Source organism: Clytia hemisphaerica, unplaced genomic scaffold (assembly GCF_902728285.1).
Source record: "Clytia hemisphaerica strain Z4C2 unplaced genomic scaffold, Clytia hemisphaerica genome assembly, whole genome shotgun sequence".
Classification (NCBI taxonomy): Eukaryota; Metazoa; Cnidaria; class Hydrozoa; order Leptothecata; family Clytiidae; genus Clytia; species Clytia hemisphaerica.
The window spans coordinates 2,694,936-2,713,790 of record NW_027104297.1 but is presented as its reverse complement, the minus strand read 5'-3'; the positions used below and the strand labels follow the sequence as shown (position 1 = coordinate 2,713,790).

General features: G+C 35.6%; 2 protein-coding genes across 2 annotated transcripts; both read left to right on the top strand.

The window, feature by feature from the left end:
• LOC136817207 (uncharacterized) lies at window positions 1–1,716 on the top strand. Its single transcript, XM_067073548.1, has 4 exons — window positions 1–274; window positions 628–690; window positions 905–1,078; window positions 1,384–1,716. The coding sequence occupies exons 1-4, from the start codon at window positions 17–19 to the stop codon at window positions 1,624–1,626; spliced, it is 738 nt and encodes a 245-aa protein (XP_066929649.1). The 5' UTR covers window positions 1–16; the 3' UTR covers window positions 1,627–1,716.
• A 3,867-nt stretch (window positions 1,717–5,583) lies between these two features.
• Window positions 5,584–16,615, top strand: LOC136817206 (fibulin-1-like). The gene is made up of 12 exons (XM_067073547.1): window positions 5,584–5,814; window positions 9,186–9,381; window positions 9,758–9,894; window positions 10,938–10,994; window positions 11,671–11,727; window positions 12,103–12,153; window positions 12,635–12,784; window positions 13,379–13,474; window positions 13,724–13,858; window positions 14,563–14,689; window positions 15,329–15,558; window positions 15,938–16,615. Exons 1-12 carry the CDS (start codon window positions 5,775–5,777, stop codon window positions 16,129–16,131), a joined length of 1,470 nt encoding a protein of 489 aa, XP_066929648.1. The 5' UTR covers window positions 5,584–5,774; the 3' UTR covers window positions 16,132–16,615.
• Window positions 16,616–18,855: the final 2,240 nt, after the last annotated feature.

Sequence of the window (18,855 nt, the reverse complement as noted above, 5' to 3'; positions counted from 1 at the left end):
ACAAATTAAAGGCACGATGTTGAATATTTTAAAACTTTTGACTTTTTCAAGCTTACTGCTATTAACTTGTACAAATGCAGCACCTGTTAATCAACAGAGGACTAAACCGAGTTCTCGATTCAGGAAAGCAGTGATCAAAAAGAACAGTCAGGCATTGATGGCTACAGTTGGCAATGATTGTGAGCAAGGTAGAGTGCTGTATAAAAAATATGCTTCACAAACTCTAGCAACCGTTCAAGTCGAAGATAAAACATTTTTGAGTCAGCTATCTAAGGTATGTGTATTAATGTTTTTCAAAGTAGTTGCAATAAAGTTGTAAAGTTGAACATATTCCCTTATCTTTAGCAAAGGATTGGTGAATAATGATCTTAGAATATGTCATTAGGTTCATTCATTTACAATAACCTTGCATCCCTGTCTCAGAGCCATGATATTGGTCTTTCTGAAAGTGAGAAAGAGTTGAAAAATCGGGACTAAATTTATAAAGAATTTGAGGAAGTGTTTTTTTAGTCTTTCATTAGGAAAACAAACTTTCTTTTTCTCGTGTAGCATGATTTGTTCCAGATTTCAAAAGAAATATCTTTCATTTATCAAAATCAAGCTTTGTTTTGTTTTGTTTTCACACAGACCGACATTCAACAAACGAGGAAAGATTTGGCATTGATTTTCCCTACGAGAGTTTCAATGAAGGTGAATATATAACTTACCAATCACAAAATCGAATGTAGTTCATCTCTCTTTCGGGTAAATCGTAAAAAGAAGTCTTACATATATCTAAGCTTACCACAAGATAACAGAGGTCGTACCCTACGAACACAAGATAACAGAGGTCGTACCCTACGAACACAAGAAACAGAAGTTTGTGCTTTAAAGGAATAAACTTACATGTTTTGTATCTTTTCAGAAAGTGGAATCCATCAGTCTTTATCAGGCAATGATTGAGGAGCTGAAAGAAACGATGGGGAAATTATCAAACTACACACGCTTACATAATGATACTGCAACATCCGATCACTTGCAGCATTTATTCAGGACTAAATTAGATCATCTGGGTCAACTGGAAACCACGATTAAACAGGTACTAAAATATCCTTTTATTAACCTTGTCAATTACGAGGATCTCGAGCCACTTTGAGTCTGAAAAACATAAAATCCTAAGATTTCACCCCTTTCTACCCCTTCTACTGAAAGCTGTTTATAAAAGAAATTGTGAGCCAAGTTTACAATCGAATATTTTCAAATGTCATTTTATTTAACGCACTTAAAGCTAGTGATACCAACTTTTTGAATTCATTATTTAGCAAATTTCGTGAAAGAAAACTGAAGGGTAGGTTCATCTTCAAAGCTTATCATTTATGTAAATATCTTATTTTCTTCCCATAGAAATTATTAACATGCCCAGAATACCACAATATCACCACAAACAACCTTAGAATGATGGAAGAAACGTATAAATTGATGGCAAAAGAATATATTTACAATTACCAAGACCTTGATATGATGCTCCAGCCCACTACAGATATGATGTCACATTTACAGAAAATAACGTATGTAACATTATCAGCTTTATACAAAGTTCACGAATGGAAGAGGGTGGACTTTCATGCAAGAGCAAGTTGCATCTAGCATTTCGTATGAACATAGCATTTTTCTTTAATTATTAAGGTTAGGGAAACTTATGTCCTGCTTCTCTTGGTCATAATTTGACAAGAAAAAGCTAAAGGGTAGCACGTGAAATCTAAACCTTAACTAAACAATTTTTTCATCTTTAAAGTTTAAATTATCAAATTCACAGAAACATACTTTTGCACTTGTGTAAGGCCACGAGCTTCGTTTTCATTGAAATACACCCCCTTCTCACAGACCCATTGGGACCCCTTCCAACTGGGAAAATTAACCAAAATATCGTCCCTAATGGAAAATTAAACTCTAATTTTTGTCCCCACTGGCTGAAAATCCCACCGGGTCTGTGAGAAGGGGCTTCTTGGGGCACAGACCATAAAGGTTTCTAGAAAATATTCCTAGGGGTCTATGGGGGTTTTTAACACATTTATTGATAATTTGTCAACCTGCTGGTCGGGATTGACATTCTTATTGGGTATTTTTATAATGTACATAATATTTAAAGATTATTTTTTGTCAACATACAATAATTTATTATTTTTTACACTCTGTAAACAAAAAAAAATATTTTAGAAGATTTTAACACAAGTATGTTACATTTTGTAAGTTTATAAAACGCCAAACAGATTTGATGGCTTAGTACGCATGCGTCATTTGATATTTGAATTTAATTTATACGAGAGATAATATATTTTTATTTGTTATTATTGCGAAGGAGAAAATTTCAAGTTTTTAAACATGAATTTCATTTTAATTGTCATATTATAAAAACCCTCGCCTTGTATCCCCCGGACAATGACAAAATTAAGGAGATTTGGTTTTTCTTCTAGCAAGTTAGTCGATTTTCAAGATACCCTTTATTCTGCTGTTTTTCAAATGTTTAAGGGAGAACAAGGTCATAGTAACAATACAACCGATAGTAATCAGGCTTGGGTTACGGTGCATTGCAGTCTGTAAAATATACATGCGAATCTGTCTGATAAAATGCTATGATAATCAAATATAAACGAAAGTAAAATCCATAAAACCCCCTTAGGCACATTAAGCTGTGAAACAGAAACAATCCTCAAGCGAAAGTAAATTATTATAACTTGAAGGTGTAAATTCCATGGAGTTTTTTTCACCTATTTATCCTATTTCAGCTCATATTTCACGGGATGTTTTTCTACGTCATTTTTTCTACCCAAATGTAAGAAATAGTTAACATTGTTGACTGAAACCCTATAGGTCATTGTTTGACACCAATTCGCGTCATGTCTGGTATTACTGAGTGTCTAAAAAAATACATTTTCTTAAAAGAACAATCGTGTAAGAACCGTACGATAATAAGCAAAAAAAAATTACGTTCAATCTTAAGCATTGAAAGATCTGGAAAGATAGCTTTTCAAAAAATGTAGCTTAGTTATTTCCTCGATTATAGAAATTTGAAGTTCGGGCGAGAAAGTCACTTTTAAGCTATTTATCAAATGTAATCGAATATTTCAATTTGGGAGGCGTTTATATGTTTTATAGACTTCCAAGTTATATTCTGAGCCTTATTGGACCATTCTTGAACTTTTGGATCCTCATATCCAAAGGTCCTAGATCCTCAGATCCTAAGATTGTCTTAAGTCTAGTGTTAAAACTCTACCCTTTCAACCTAAATTACAGCGGTTCCAAATCGTTTGTGGCTATGAGATTTCGTGGGTAATCTTTTTCAAATATTATGACCTTGATTGTAAAATGAATTGACATAATGGCGCTTGAATGATTTTCATCATCTTGATGGACACAATCTCGTAACAAATTATTTTCTAATTCGTAAACTCAAACGAAAATAACTTTATTTATCATTTCACAATCTCGTAGCAAACTAATGTTCCTTTAATAAGTGAATAAAAATAACTTCAGTGTTATTTTAATACAGTGATGGAGATGTTTCTCCAACTTAAACACTTTTTTTTCTGAATTTGATTCTTATTGTATGAGGGAAAAAAACTTCGTCGGAATGAACATTTCATTATTTAGTGCGTACTTTGAAGATGGAACGCGTAGAAAATACTTTAACGTCGTACATGAGTGTCGTAAGGGTTTCATGTCTTTTTATATAAGAACAAACTATATAAGAACAAGGCTTTGATGGCCAAGATCAAGTTTAGAACATTTTAAGGCTTTGCAGACTCTAAAACACCCCTACTTGAGCCCCCCCCCCCCCCCAGCGGACCTCAATTCACGCAATCACGCAATTTTTTTTCGAAATTCACGCATTCATGCAAATTTTCCTCGAGTCTCACGCAATAATCCGATTTTTCAGAAAATCGGGAAATTTTCGGGAAAAATCGGGGAAACATTGGAAAATCGGGAAAACCCATAATTGGAAATTGGTGGAAAAAAGGGAAAATTCACGTAGTCACGCACAAAATGGCCCAGATTCACGCATTCACGCAATCAAAAAGTGGATTTTCACATTTACGCAAGTTTTTTCGATTCACGCATTCACGCATTTTTTTTTCAATTTTCACGCATTCACGCAACCGAAAATGCCCATTCACGCATTCATGCAAACCGCTGGGGGGGGGGCCCCTACTTCTTAGGAAAATTGACAAAAATAATTACAAAGTGTTTAAAATAAGAACATGTTAAGAACATTTTTAGGCTGAAAACTCAAAAAGTTAAGAATATCCGAAATTGGATTTTTTTCACAATACAATTTCATAAGACAAAGGGAAATAGCATTAACAAAACTGGTTGTCAAAGCCCTTTTAAATTTAAAAGAAAAAAAATTGAAACTTTTTTGAAAACTTTCAGCAATGTCAAAGATTATGCTGATCTTATCACATTGCGAAATTTGATTGATGGGAATATTTCAAATTTCCTTTCGCATAATTTCCTTTCTATACTGGAAAAAAAAACTAAAAAATAGTACGCGTGTACTTTAAAACGTCATAATTTTTCAATTCCATATAATTTTCGTCATGGGGACGTCACAGTCTGATTTCACAAGACAATTTCACAAAAAAAGGGGAATGGCATAAAAGAGAACTGTTTGTCAAAGCACTTTTAAATCTTAGAAAACTTTCAGCAATGTCATCGAGTTTTGCTGATCTTATCATATCGGAAAGTTTGACCCTTCTCAATTCAAATATGCTGCAAGAAATAAACCACAATAAATATTACGCGTGTTTTGTATGGTTCTCAGTTGATATTTCACCAGGCTATTTTCAAGAATTTGGGAAAGACACACGATGACCTAGCCCAGATTTCTAGCTTGACTCTGCTCTTACTAAGTGTATAAAGTTATAAGGAGACAAAAACATCCTTTGTTGTCAACGAGATTGCGAAAAAGTCCAACAACTTTGTTTCTTTTCTAAATAAGGGGATTTTGATATCAAAATTCGGTACTAAATCGTTTAGTACATAAGCTTCCGTGCTTTCCTTTGTAGACAAATTAGGGATGATTAGTGGCTTAGAAGGACTTCTGAATGAACGTAACGTTTAGAGAAGTTAAACTTTCTTCTTGTTTACTTTGCTACTGTTCTAATGTTTAACACAAACAATTTGGGATGCGTTTTATTTGTAAGAACTCCACACGGGTGAATAACTCAAATATCAATCACAAACCTAAAAAAACAGTTTTGAGATCGTCCGTTCCTTCAGCTAGTGTAATAACAGGTGACAGGGAGACCATTGGTTGCAACATTGGCGACTATCATATAGGATGCACTTTATTTGGTATCTACTTCCCGTTCATCTGGCGAAAGAAAGAGAATTTGCTACTGAAGAAATTTATGAAATGTTTAGGGATAATCTGGAAAAGAGGAATTTCCAAAAAGAACGATAAGGAAGCATGTTTTTATTCGCGCAAAGTTATGTAACATAGTCACTCAGTATTTTATCTTGTATCTTCCTAAAATAAATTCTTACAATTCGAGCACACAGAAAAATATTTACGCATGTTCATTTGTAGTCTTCTGTTCTTAAAAAAAGATGGAAAATAAATATTTAGTCACAACACAGAATGTTTTGATACGCTGATCCTTTGACAAATTGTGTCAAAAGATTGCTTTATCCAGTCATGTCCATGTGAAAATATTGTCACTTCCAACGGAGCTTCTTGGCTGGTAGGAGTTCAGAAATTTATGTTTTGATTGTTGGTTCATTTAGAGTACATAATGAGGATGTTAACAAGAATAGCATTTCTTTTAGCCTTTGGTAAGTCACTCATTATTTTTTTTAATTAATTAACTTAACGGCCCTTTTTACGCCGCCCCTTATTCAATTTCGATCATTTACGCCGGTGTCACAGTAAAATATTACTCCCCAAAATTTATACTCTCCAGTCATTATTTACTGGGAAAAAAATACTCCCCAGTAATCTTTTCCCAGGAAATTATTACTTCCGGGAGTATAAATTTACGCGAAAATAATGACTCCCTTCGGGAAATTTTTACTCCCCTGATAGTATACCAAAAAACTCGCATAGATTACGATCAACATTCGGTTTCCTAATCTTTTTTTCCTGTTTATCATGAATAAATAACGAAAACAATATGGAAACTTTTACTGTTATTTTGACATTTAAATTGAATTTAAACTTTTTTCTTGAGTGCGATTTGCTTGGGTTAGAAAATTGAGAGATATTTAAAAAACCTGGCTACATCTTGACGCTGCAACACTTTTTCTTTATTTTGAAATAATTCTTGAAATTTAATTCAAAAAATTCTTGTTCGTAGAGCTTTTCCTTGGCCCAATAAAAATTCTAATAAAAAGGCATCTTTCTTGACTATACTGATTTCGAACCCCCCCCGTTTATTCAAACCCCCCCCCCCGCCCGTCTATTATATTTTACAGAAATTTCGGACCCCCTCCCCCTTTTATATTTGGACCCCTCCGTTATTCGGGTCCATTAAAGTGGAATATTTCAACAGGAAAATGAAGATAAAAATCGCTACAGTAGGAATAGCATTCTTTGATTTTTCCCCGAACGGATGAAAATGTTCTTGGCGTCACCAGGTACCCTGAGTATCAGAGGTTAAGTTTTCAAAGAATATAGTAACCTCTGAAGACAAATAATAAAAATTTTATCGTGCATGTGTCAATCTAATCACTGTAGAAAAAATCAAAGATGAAGAGCAAATATTACCATATTAATGTCTAGCAGACTGTATCAGTATGCAGTTTACTATTTACGAATTCCCCAGAAACCTTCAAGTGTAATCGAAATTAGTTTATTCAAAGAAATCTTTTATATGATCCCCAAATGTATAACAGTAATTACTAACTTTTAATTATGGAAATGTCACTTTAATTGAATCGAAATAATAGACAGACTTCTATATTATAATACGCTTAAATCGGAACTCTCCCATTCTCGCATGAGGCTTTTTCGCTAGCGATTTTTAAATACACGGCAATTTTTTTCGCGCCTTTTTGATTGTATATTCAATTCTATTCGCCAAGTGCACTTCCATTCAAGAGAGCACATTTCTCCTTGATGGAGAAACACAACTGACTGTGCAATAGCACTATCAGCATAATTTATAGTTTTTTAAAAAAAAGTTTATGTCGGTTATGAAATAATTTTGATTCACATGGGAATACGTCGAAGATAAAATTTGAGTTTTCAAAAAGACATCATATTTATGATTATCCTTGAGATTAATAAAGCTCCGATGACATTTCCCTTCTATTTGATACTCTGATAAAAACATTTCAATTTAATGGACTTGACAATATGAGAAAAGTTGATGACTTATTCCCAATTCAATTATGAAATTTTTTAATCAATGTTTGCTATTTTTTGTTCTATTGAGATAGCAAAATGAAAACGCTTTTACTTACGCATTGAGTTTAATTGTTAAATAATTGTTGACTCTGTTAAGAGGTATTGAAAAAAGGCACTCTTTATATTCCACCGTAAAGCACTGTGGTCTTTGGAGTGATCGGTGTTGCCAAGTACCTCTAATACTGAATTTGAATTTCTATTTGTTTTTTATCTTCATCCTTGCGTGAGGAAAATAATAGTCTTTCCTCTCCCAAAAACCCAAAAAAAAGCACGTTTAAAGTATGACCGATTTCTCGCGAGAAATTTTTAACTCAATTTTCACCAATATTTGCATAAGCATTATTTTTAGCGAGTCAAGAACATTATTGTTTGAAGGTTTTCAACAAAAGAAATTATGACAAATTTATACAATTTAATAAGGAGAAGAAAAATCAAAATTCAACTAAAAATACTTTCACCATATTTTTTAATGTGCATTAATTTTAGTGTCCCCTTAAAAATTTTAAACATCAATTTTTACGAAAAAGGCCTAAATTTAAGAACATTTCTTCTCGCAAAATAAGTACATTTGTATACAAATCCCTAAAAGTTTCTGAAAAATAGAAAAGCGAGCGAAGCGAGCGAATTAAAAGGAGTAAGAAGTCGTCTCGGACGACGCCGGGACGGCTAGTTATGTTATGATTCTCTATCACTGACTCTTTTTACAAAGCATTGATGACTTTTTGTAAGTTGTGTTTTCAACGACGGGAATAAAAATATCGACTATGACGCTCATCCAAGATCTTGGATGGTCGCCATGGTTACTTTTGTCTTCGCTGATTGCGCGATGAATAGAATCTCGATTCGTCGGCACAGCGTAAATATATGATTTTGAGCTGTGCTTTTCACGGTAGTCACCAGGGGTACAGCTCAACGGGATGGGTGGGGGTAACAACGGGTCACTTTAACTTGTAGATGATTTTATGGCTAGGTTTTCTTTTACAGCAACCACAACAATAAAGTTTATGGATTACATTATGCATACATTTTTAAAACGTCTCTACTTAGCAAGTGACTTCATTGATTGGAATGTCCAAATCGAATGTTTAATTCGAATATGCAATAGTCGGAATTCACCAGGGAGTCATAATTTACTGGGAAAATAACACTCCCCCTAAATTAGAGCAAATAAATTTGCAACTTGAAGGGGAGTAATTTTTTCCACGGGGGAGTAATAATTTCTCAGGTAATTATTACTCCGGGAGTCATTTTTTCCCGGGAAATTATAACTGAGGGAGTGATTTTTTCCGGGGAGTAAAGATTTACGGTTACACCGGGTCTTTTTACGCAAGCGACAAAGAATAATTTCAATAATGGCCGGCGTAAAAAGAGTCAATAAAGGTGAAAGATCTTTGCAGTTCGCTAAGTACACCTTTTCGACCGTAATCGGGCGGTCAGGCGCGTGCCATTTTACTATTCAATTTACTACCCTAAACTCGATCCAATCCTTTTTTTACACTTATTTCTTTTGTCGTTAAGTGTGAAAAAAAGACTAGGACGGTTTTAGGGTGGGGAAACAGACAAAAAATGCCCGCACGACAATTGGCGGCTACGGTCGAAAAAGTGTATTGAGTTCTTACCGAAACTAGTAGTATGATGGATAGAGTAATAACAACAATAATAATAACAACATATATTTTAAGTGGCATGCTCCGAAAAATTCCAAAGCTTTTAGGCTGCTGAAGAATTGTTTACAAATAAATCGATATTTACATAGCCCAGAATTCTACAAATGAACCTTTGTTTTTTTTACATTTAGTTGGCTTTTCGATGTCTCAGCAAGAGTCATGCTGTCAATTAGGCATCAAATCCGCTAAGAGTTCTGGCAAATGTTCGGACATCCCAACAACGTGCACCACAGATATTCAGCAGGTGGCGATGTTCACATCTTGCTGTAGTTCTATTCGTCTGTATGTCGATGAAAATGAATGCAACACTGGAGTGACTTTTGCAAAGTAAGTAGGACAATCCAAAAATTTTCAAAGAAGGAAGATTTATCTTTTAACAATTTTCAGCCCATTTCGTACCCATAGTGGGTAGCACCATAATTTTCCATACTTTTTGATTCAAAATCTTGTTTGTAAACTTTGTACTGTTTTTTATTGAGTTGAGTGAAAACATTGCGAGATGGGTCACGGTGCCCTAGCCGATACATGAACAAAAAATATTTCAAGAGTCCAAGCTTTATTAGAAGGGCGGCAAATGCACATTTGAATTTAAGTAGCCTGTATTTCTTGATATGTTTGAGTACAAGACTTGTTGTAGTATACTTTTACGCGAATTATAAATTAGTGCACTTTTAAGATTTTCTTCATCCTTTTCTCATTGCAGATCAGGAATCCGATGCAGTACTGGATCGTCATTGATGTCGAAAAGATGTTGTGCTTTATGTAACACTGGATTACAACAACGAAAGCGGAGCCAGAAATGCGATGGAGATAAAGTGGCAAAAGCATGCTGCGGTGCTAGTACGATATTTTTTGATTGCGTTTTTCAGCTAGACTGTTTTCTAAGTCGTAACACCTACAAAAATTTAGAACTAAGGGAAATGCTGTTAGGTTTAGGGTTAGCTGATAGCTGATGATTGTCGTCTATACGGGCTGCATGAAACTTTAAGTTCTAAATAATAAGTCAAAGTTTCTTTCTTTTAATTTGAATAAGCTCTGACATCATCGAGTACTCTCGGCAGATAGAGGAAAATAGACTTGAACTAAGGGAAATAGAGATTCTAAAGGAAACGGAATTCCAAGCTTAAGCGTCACGACCGAATGATTATAAAAACATTTTAAATGAGTTCCCTTTCACAAGGATGGGTGAACCCTTTCAAAATGTTTGTATAATACTGAAACAGGGAAAAAGGGAAAAATTAGATTTTGTTTGTAAGATAGATAGGATTTGCATTGTTAAAAAGGTCTCAAAATAATACAATGTAATTGTGATAATATTGATGATAAGATAACATTTTTGCTAAACTAAAAATATTGGCAGGGGTAAGACCGGGGGGGGCAAAAAGGGTTACAGGGATGAGCCGCTGGTCAGGGTACCCTTTTTAACCTTCACGAGTCCCAGGTAGGGTCGCAAAAACACAAAAATAGAAAAATCTGTCCCTTGTAGGGACTTTTTTGGAAAATTTTGGGAAAAAGTAAAAAATTTGAGAAAATTTTGGAATTTCAGTCCCATTCAGGTTCACCAGGGTCACTTTTTTTGCAAATTTCGGCAAAATAATTGTAAAAAAGGAGTCCCACGTAGGGTCCATTTTTTTTAACCTCAGAGTGGAGCACCCCCGTCGGTCGGCAAGGGTAATACCCCCCCCCCCCCGGGGTAAGACAAAGATATTATTGCCTGTTGACCATTGTTAATTATAGCCGCATTTTTTTTCACCCTCCAACACACATAGCACAGAAAGTAAACATTTATTTTGAACTAAAAGCTTCACGACCAGCCATCTCTAGTGGACCAGTTTTCTTCTTGATCAGTTTCCACTTGCTACCATTTTCTTTCTTTTCCACAGAGATAGAAGTGAAATGTGCAGATGGTTATGAAATGGATTCCAACGGGAAGTGTGTCGGTACGTATATAATCGAAAAGATAATCGGCAATAATCGATAATACTCATTTCATGACAATGGGCTTTTGCAGAAATAGTCCGTACCTCGTATATCGGATACCCAGGGGGTTAATGATTTTTGTTCAATAGTGGATATCCAGGGGATTAAATATCTACAAGGGAGCGGATATCCAGGGGGTAAAGTGTCTTTTCAAGTAAAGAATACGATATCCAGGGGTAAGCATTTTTATAAGAGAGGATATCCAGTGGGTTGAGCATATTTTTAAGAGTGGATATCCAGGGGGTCTTTACTAATAAAGTAGGATATCCAGGGGGTTCGATACTTCGAAAATCAATATCCTTAACAGTGGGGGGCAAAATCTTTTTCTGGAAAAGCCCAATACCAATGACTTAGCTTTGGCAAGACCCTACTCTTTTTGGGTAAAACACCACAAAAATCATTCCCTCAGAGGAAATAGCGGAAATTGGGAACCCGTTTCCGTTAGAATGCAGATTAAATTTTCATTGCGAAAGTGGAATTCAATCCACTCGTACTATGGCTGGGTTTAATTCTCCTGGGTTTAATTCTCCCTTTCTCTCAAAAAGTATATGCAAGACCCAACGCAAAATGCTTAAGTAATCATTAAATAAACATGTTCAATATTTTTAATGATGCAATTATTTTCTTTTTCCATAGAAAAAGAGTTGAAATGTCAAGCAGGTTTCAAGAAGAATGCCAACGGACAATGTGTTGGTATGTTTTCAAAAATGTACTTCTAAGCCCCCTGAAAAGTCTCTGGTACTAACCCCAACTGTCTCGTGGGTGCCAGAGCCTTTTGAGCAATTATAATCCAACAAACAGCCACTGTTGCTAAAATGTATGGAACTTTTTTCTAATTTTTCACATTACTGGATTTAATCCAGATTAATTTGTTAAAATTGATTTGTCAAGTCAGTTTCAGAAAATTTGAATAGATAAAAAGTTATAGGGCGAACTGAATAACAGTGGCCACATTGTGCACCCCCGTAACAGAAAGGGTTAAGGTTTTGTAAATTTGGGCCAAAGTTCATACAACGAATTTGGTTCTTACGAAAAAATTAAGCTATTTACGTTCAACTTTCATTCAAGAAATTCGATGTCAAGCTGGATACAAAAAGAATGCTGAAGGAAACTGTGAAGGTACGTCCCTTATCCTCAGTATTTAACGGTTAACGGTTGCCAAGGTTACCTCCCCTTGCAAAATATACTCTATAAACGAGCGATCCTTTTCCATTTAAAGAATTTGAATTGAATTTTTCAAATTGAATTTTTTAATGGAAAGAAGTTTATTCGCCATCATTATTGCACGATCTCAGTCGAGACTAAAAGTGAATCGAATGTAAGTAATAGGGTTCTCCTCTCCAACGAAAAATAACATATCTACTCTTAGGTTCCAAATAAACGGGGGATGGGGTTGGAAATTGTACTTCTGAAAACCCAAAAATAAAGTAAATATAGGCTAAAATCAGACTATTTAGAGCAAAATAAGGGACCTTCTCCTTGACAGTTGAAAATATTCTTAAAAATTAATAAACGGAAGGGCAAGTTTATTTGGAACCTGAGAGTAGAGGTCTGCCATACAGACTAGAATGTAAACCAAGAGATTTCTTATTCCAATCAGACGTGAATGAATGTCGAACACCAGGATTAAATCGTTGTAACATTGGTCAGTTCTGTTGGAATAAGAAAGGCAACTACATTTGCGCATGGTCGTGTCCGACAACCAAGTATGATCAAGTTAAAAATGTCTTCGGAAAGACCATCTGTGAACGTAAGTTAAAGCACGATCTAAAGTAACCTGACATCCGATGTTTCTTCCCGACACGCTGAAGCTCTCTGAAGGACAGGAAAGCTTTCAAAATCTGCAAGGTTTGGATTACGGAGTTTCACCTGACTGCGTCAAAAGTTTTGCAGCGGGAGGTCTGAGCCTTAGTCTCGTTTAGGGGGATTATCGAGTCTAACTACAATTTCTCCATGGATTATCGAGTCTAGCTACATTTTCTCCATGGATTATCGAGTCTAGCTACTATTTTCTCCATGTTTTCTAATAAACTAATGACATTTGAGCCCGACTGAGATGAGGCACATTAGAGGCCGACTACCATTCCTCTCCGATTGAAAATAAGCCTGCTTCTGCAGAACTTGCAATCGCAATAGCAGATATGTTCTTTACTCACATAGTTTTATTTAATATTTTTCGCTTGAAAAAGAGATAACTAATATGGTTTAACAACGCGACTTCTTTTTACACCTGCTGGCAGAGTGCTGACCAGCACCAGTTATTTTCTCAAATTATTAGACAAGTTGTCAAAAGTCCAAAGCCCCTTGTTGTCGAAATGAGACTTCAATAATTCTTCCTTAACAGATAAAAAGAAGGACAAGGACGATAAAAAAGAAGATAAAAAGAAAGACGAAGTCAAATGCACAAAAGGCTTCCGAAAATCGAATGACGAATGCGTAGGTAGGTTGGTTTAGAGGTTTGAAGATTGTTGAGAGGCTTTAACTTCCCTCTACAAAAACAAAAGTAATAACTCTATAATAGTAATGACTCGTAGTAGAATTTTATTTCATTCCCTAAAAAAAATTCACCCCCTCCAACTTTCAATGCGAATTCACCGGTTTCACATGCAACATTGCACATCTCAGCACAAAAATTCCTCACCACAAATTATTATAATGGTAAATTATAAATCCCTGGTTACACTTTCAGATATCGATGAATGTTTGGAAGGTTCAGACAATTGTGATCGAAAAACACAAGATTGTGTCAACAACAAAGGTGGATTCACATGCAAATTGGTATGGTGTAAAGAGGGCTTTAAATTGGTCGGTGATAAATGCGTAGGTAAGCATTGTGTGACCCCCCCTCCCCCAATTTTCAATGTTTTTGGTTTTGAATGACTGGTGGACTGCTGCTGAAAATAGCGCAGATTCGAAAATTGTTTTAAATAAAAAAAGGATTGGATCGAGTTTAGGGGGTTGACTAAATATTAAAGTAACACGCGCCTGGCCGCGCAGCTACGTTCAAAAAGGTGTATTTATGCAGCACTCTAGCAGGGGTTTCGCATTGATATTCCTAAGCCAATGACTGAAAAATTGACACCGGTGAATCTCTGGATTCTAGTCTATAAATCACGAGGGTGTCCTTAGTTCGACGATTATTACCGAGTTTATGTATCGGATGATATCAAGGGCGATGGTAAGTGACATCGATACAAAACAAAGTCGATAGTTGATGTACGGCTCTATATCGCCTTTGCTCACTTAAACAGACGACGGTATTTTGGTGTTTTTACCGTCGTCAAGTAAAGTGAACGGTGATTTTGGAGACATGTCAGCTTTGCTTTATACCGTCCCCCTCGATTTATCTCGAATACATAAACTCGGTATTAGATCATAATTTTTTCATTTTCGGCCGGGTCAAAATAAAACCCCAAAGCTGAATTTTTAAAATGATCTGTTGCGCATTTGAACGATAATGAAGAAAGTTCTTTTTCATTATCATTCTTTTTGAAATATCTAATCACTAAACATTTTATCTCGGTATAGAGGACGATCCATGCTCAAGTGAAAACAGCCCATGCACCAAAGATCAATACTGTTACAACGTTTTCGGGAAAGCTCAATGTATTGATGAATCATGCCCAGACGATCGTTACTACGAACAACGTTTAGGGTGAGTAGACGAACACAGATCTGTAAAGCCCGAAGGGCTAGATCCGCGGCCTTTATCGGAAAGTGAAGCAAGTTTTGGTCCGCCTACTTTTTTTGATCTCGCGCTCCGAAAACAATTATTAAAATGCTAGATCCTATCCATCGGCACGAAATTTAAAAAGTCAAATTTTTGCTTCACTTTTTTTGCTGGAGAAAGCTTAAAGTTTCCTATCTAGCCCTTCGGGCTTTACAGATATCTGCGTGAACGAACTCTTTTCCTTGTCTCTTTCGATATCAATATAGGATGATTTTGCTCCTGGCGTCGAGGGGTGGGTGTTTTAACAGTATCAAGCTTCGCACTTATCAAAGTCGCAGAGCCCTCATAATTTTCAGAAATTGTGATAACTCTCTCTCTTAAGGCGCTCAGTGCTTTGTATGAATGCAAACATGAAGTTTTTTTCATTTTTTGTAAATGGGTGATATGCGTGAACATGATGGTGTGAAAACATGATTCTCATATATTTTTGCATGTTTGTTTGGATACCGCAATTCTCGGCAAGCCGCGAATTTTTAACTGTCAAAGAGTCCATATACTGAGAAATTTTATAAAAGATGTTGATAAAATCTTCCGATGTAAAGAAACTTCTACCAAAATTTATAGGCAAAACGATAAGGTCAAAGAATGTGCTAAAACCAAATGTAACCGCTTCCGTGGACGAGAAAACCAACGATGTTGGACTACCAAACAATTCCCTTCATCCATCAAAAGATATCTCTACAAATATGATTATAATTTGGACCACGATGCATTCCAATTCACCTATTGGTGGAATTTCGATCAACGAAAATACAATGTGGATATCAGACTTGTCGATGCTACTCATGATACAGGTTAGTCACCTATTAGCTATTTTTTAAACGGTCACATTTCATCCTTCTTGCTATAGAAAAGATAGGTTGAAATACCTTAAAGTAACTTATTTCCTCTATTCATAAAAAAAATTCTCGCAAATATTATTTCCAGGCCAAGCCCTTTTGCCGAAGTCCAAAACTGTCTCCTTCGAAATTTGAAACGCTATAACCCTGAGAAGGTATCAAAACCACGTTAGATAGCTTAGAAGCTTCTCTTTCTATTGGGCACCTTCAGTGCCGCCAGATTCAAAAAGTTGTCAGTTGTTGGGTAGCTGCTGAGAGGAGGGGACACAGGTAAAGGTGCAAGGACCAGATTAATTTGAAAGAACAACAGTCATTTTCGATCTTGTTTTTGCAGGAAACACAATTGATGCACGAAGCAAATTCACCATCGAATTCAAGTCAAATAACAGAGAATTGAAATTATACAATTATTACAAAATGAAAGGCCCTAGCAACAATCACGTTGTCATGCAGATGGACGTTACTAGTCGACGCGATGGTCGTTTAGTGTGGCGTTATTTGTATTATTTCTACATTTTTATTCAGTAAAGGATGCACATACGACCATAGTCCGTATAAAAAACCCCGGTCTGGAAGCCTTTTGTTTCTTTCCATTGTTGCTTACTTGAACTTGCGTTGAGAAATGAGTTTGTTTTGCTCGCTGTTTGATCATGTGATTAAATCTTAAACCAATCCTAAGAGGAATACTAGGTAACGTGATCAAAAACTGAGCAAATCTTTTTTTGACTTTTGATATTAGGTTCCAGACCAGGGTTTTTTACACGAACTATGATACGACACTATCCAGAAATGCCGGCGAGGATCACGTTAGAAAAAGAACTTTCTAAGTGGACGAGAATTTTCATGGCACCACCATATTTATCCTTTGTTTTTTATAATTTAAAGAATCATAAAATATCTTTTGCACTATATCATATCTCGATTGTAACTACGCGCTTTTTTTAAATAAGAATACACTTTATAAGAATGTCCATGATGAAAATGGCCAAAAAATTAAGAATAGTGCTAAGAATATCACCATCATGGAATTTTGCTACTCATGCTAAGAAAACCATTTTTAGAGCATTTTCAATTATAAATTGTCAATTACCCCCAAGTAAGACTCACTCCTTTTACAAAAATGCTATTTTATGCTTGAGACGTATGTACTAAATGTTAAATCTAGTCTGAATTAGGATCCTAACCTAAGAATGCTGTAAGAATATTTTAGGATGATTTTCCCAAGAAAGTTAAGAATATCCATGATGAAATGGACTTACACCATTCTTATAAAAAAAGCGTGTAGTATTCTTCGAAAATTCTGCACGTTCTAAAACTTTTTTTTTTCAAAATCGAATGAACAAAGTGAATAATCTAATACAAAATCCAAAATTCTCTTCTATTTTGAAAAGGGTAGAACATTCGCAATTCTTTTCTCTGGCCGGCAGGTCCTGTCAGTGGCTTAAAGAGTGATCCTTTATACTTCTGTAACAATTATTGAACAATTAATGAGGTGATAAAGATCAAGGGCTAAATGAAGATCAAAGGCTAAAGAGTGGCGCCCTTCCCTGGCTTTTGGTAAACATCAGTAGGGAGTAAAGACATTGAGCCCCCTCCAAATTTTTACCCCCCCCCCTCACGCGACAAACTTCCCGCCCGACTTTTTATTTCCCGAGCGGCTACTTTTTCTTTCTTTTGTACGAATTCGTCTTAGACTATAGGATCGTCTAGGTCATAATTAGGTCATTAACCGTGGTCATAAAACATACTACATATAAGTGCTTTCGGCTTCAAAAAATTTTCGGGCTTTACATTGAACAAGCCGGAACGCTGATTGGACCTACCTGATGATTAACGTTAGAGCAAGTAGGGAAGTGTAATATAACCGAGTGATGGAACGCCAAGGGGAAAATCAGTAATCATTCGAGTTATGGAAATTCGAGTTATAGAGGCAGAATAGCCTAAGAATCTTCTCAAGAGACCAGAAAAATCGTTTGAGTTTATGGAGATTAGGTTGAGGAGGTTCGAGCTATGGAAAGTCGTCTGTAGTTTAAAGCGATAATGGAAAAGATCATGAAAACAGAATGGGCGGACGACCACAGACCGGAAAAACATTATGAGATTGCAAAGTTACACGAATACATGAAAAACTAATGATGGAATCTTGAGAAAATTGTAAAAACTGGTTGTTCCAGCATATTTCTAACATTTTCGGTCGAACGGCCGGGAAGATACTTTTTCGAAAATCGGATTCCCTCAGATGTAAGAAATTGCCATTTCTGTACAAAATTTCATGAAAATATATAAATTACAGCTCGCGGAATTCAAGAGGAACCATTTTTCCGGCGATTCTCAGCCTTTCCGGTGATTTTTAGAAACTTACGGCTTCAAAAATCAGTTTTATTGACAATTTAATCATGTCTGATGATGGGTATTGTTATCAATAATGTTTTAGTGGGAGGGGCGTACGATCTGGCGGTACTCGGGATAAGGTCTAATTTAGGGCCGGGAAGCGGTAAAAACAATAAAAAGTGTTCGGGAAACGGTATTATGCAAGAGCCACGGTGACGGTAAAACACTTGATTTTTCGTCCGGGATGAAGTAATTCTTATAAAAAACAACGATATTTCGGTAAAAGTCATACGTAGACGGTACATAAAATTTTCGATCAGCTCGTCTTATACACCCCCGTCTCTCGATTTTTTAGTTTCGAGAGAGGTTTTTAATTCAATTTTAAATTAATCAAACTTTTCAATTTTTCTTGCTATTTGGTAGCAAGATAAAAATCTCTCGTCTTTTCAACTTTAAGAAAAGAACATGCACTAAGATTAAGGTCAGATTAAGGTTTTTGTATAAAAAACATTAAGAAATGAGGTATTTTTTGTATTTCTTTGTATTTCTGAAAAAAAGTTTGAAAACTTTTACTTGGAAGACGTGACTCGAAATTCCAGTCAATATTCCAAAATAGTATGTTATTGGGATATGTCTCTGAACCAAGATCGCCAAGAATCTTGGTGAACTCATCAGAAGACAAAATAGTTTTTTAAATAGGTAATTTGCCAAGAAAGATGGATCTGCAAAATGCCTGTCTAAGACTATTTTAATACTTTGAGTCTTTGTGACATCGCCAGAGGAATCCAGTAGCGAGTCTGAGTGGTTTCCAAATTCTTTATTAGAAAATCATCACTCTTCGTCAAAATTTTTGAACTCCTCTCATATCTGCCACTTGAACCTTTTGTCTTAAGGTTTTTAAGTAACGCACTTGATTTTGAC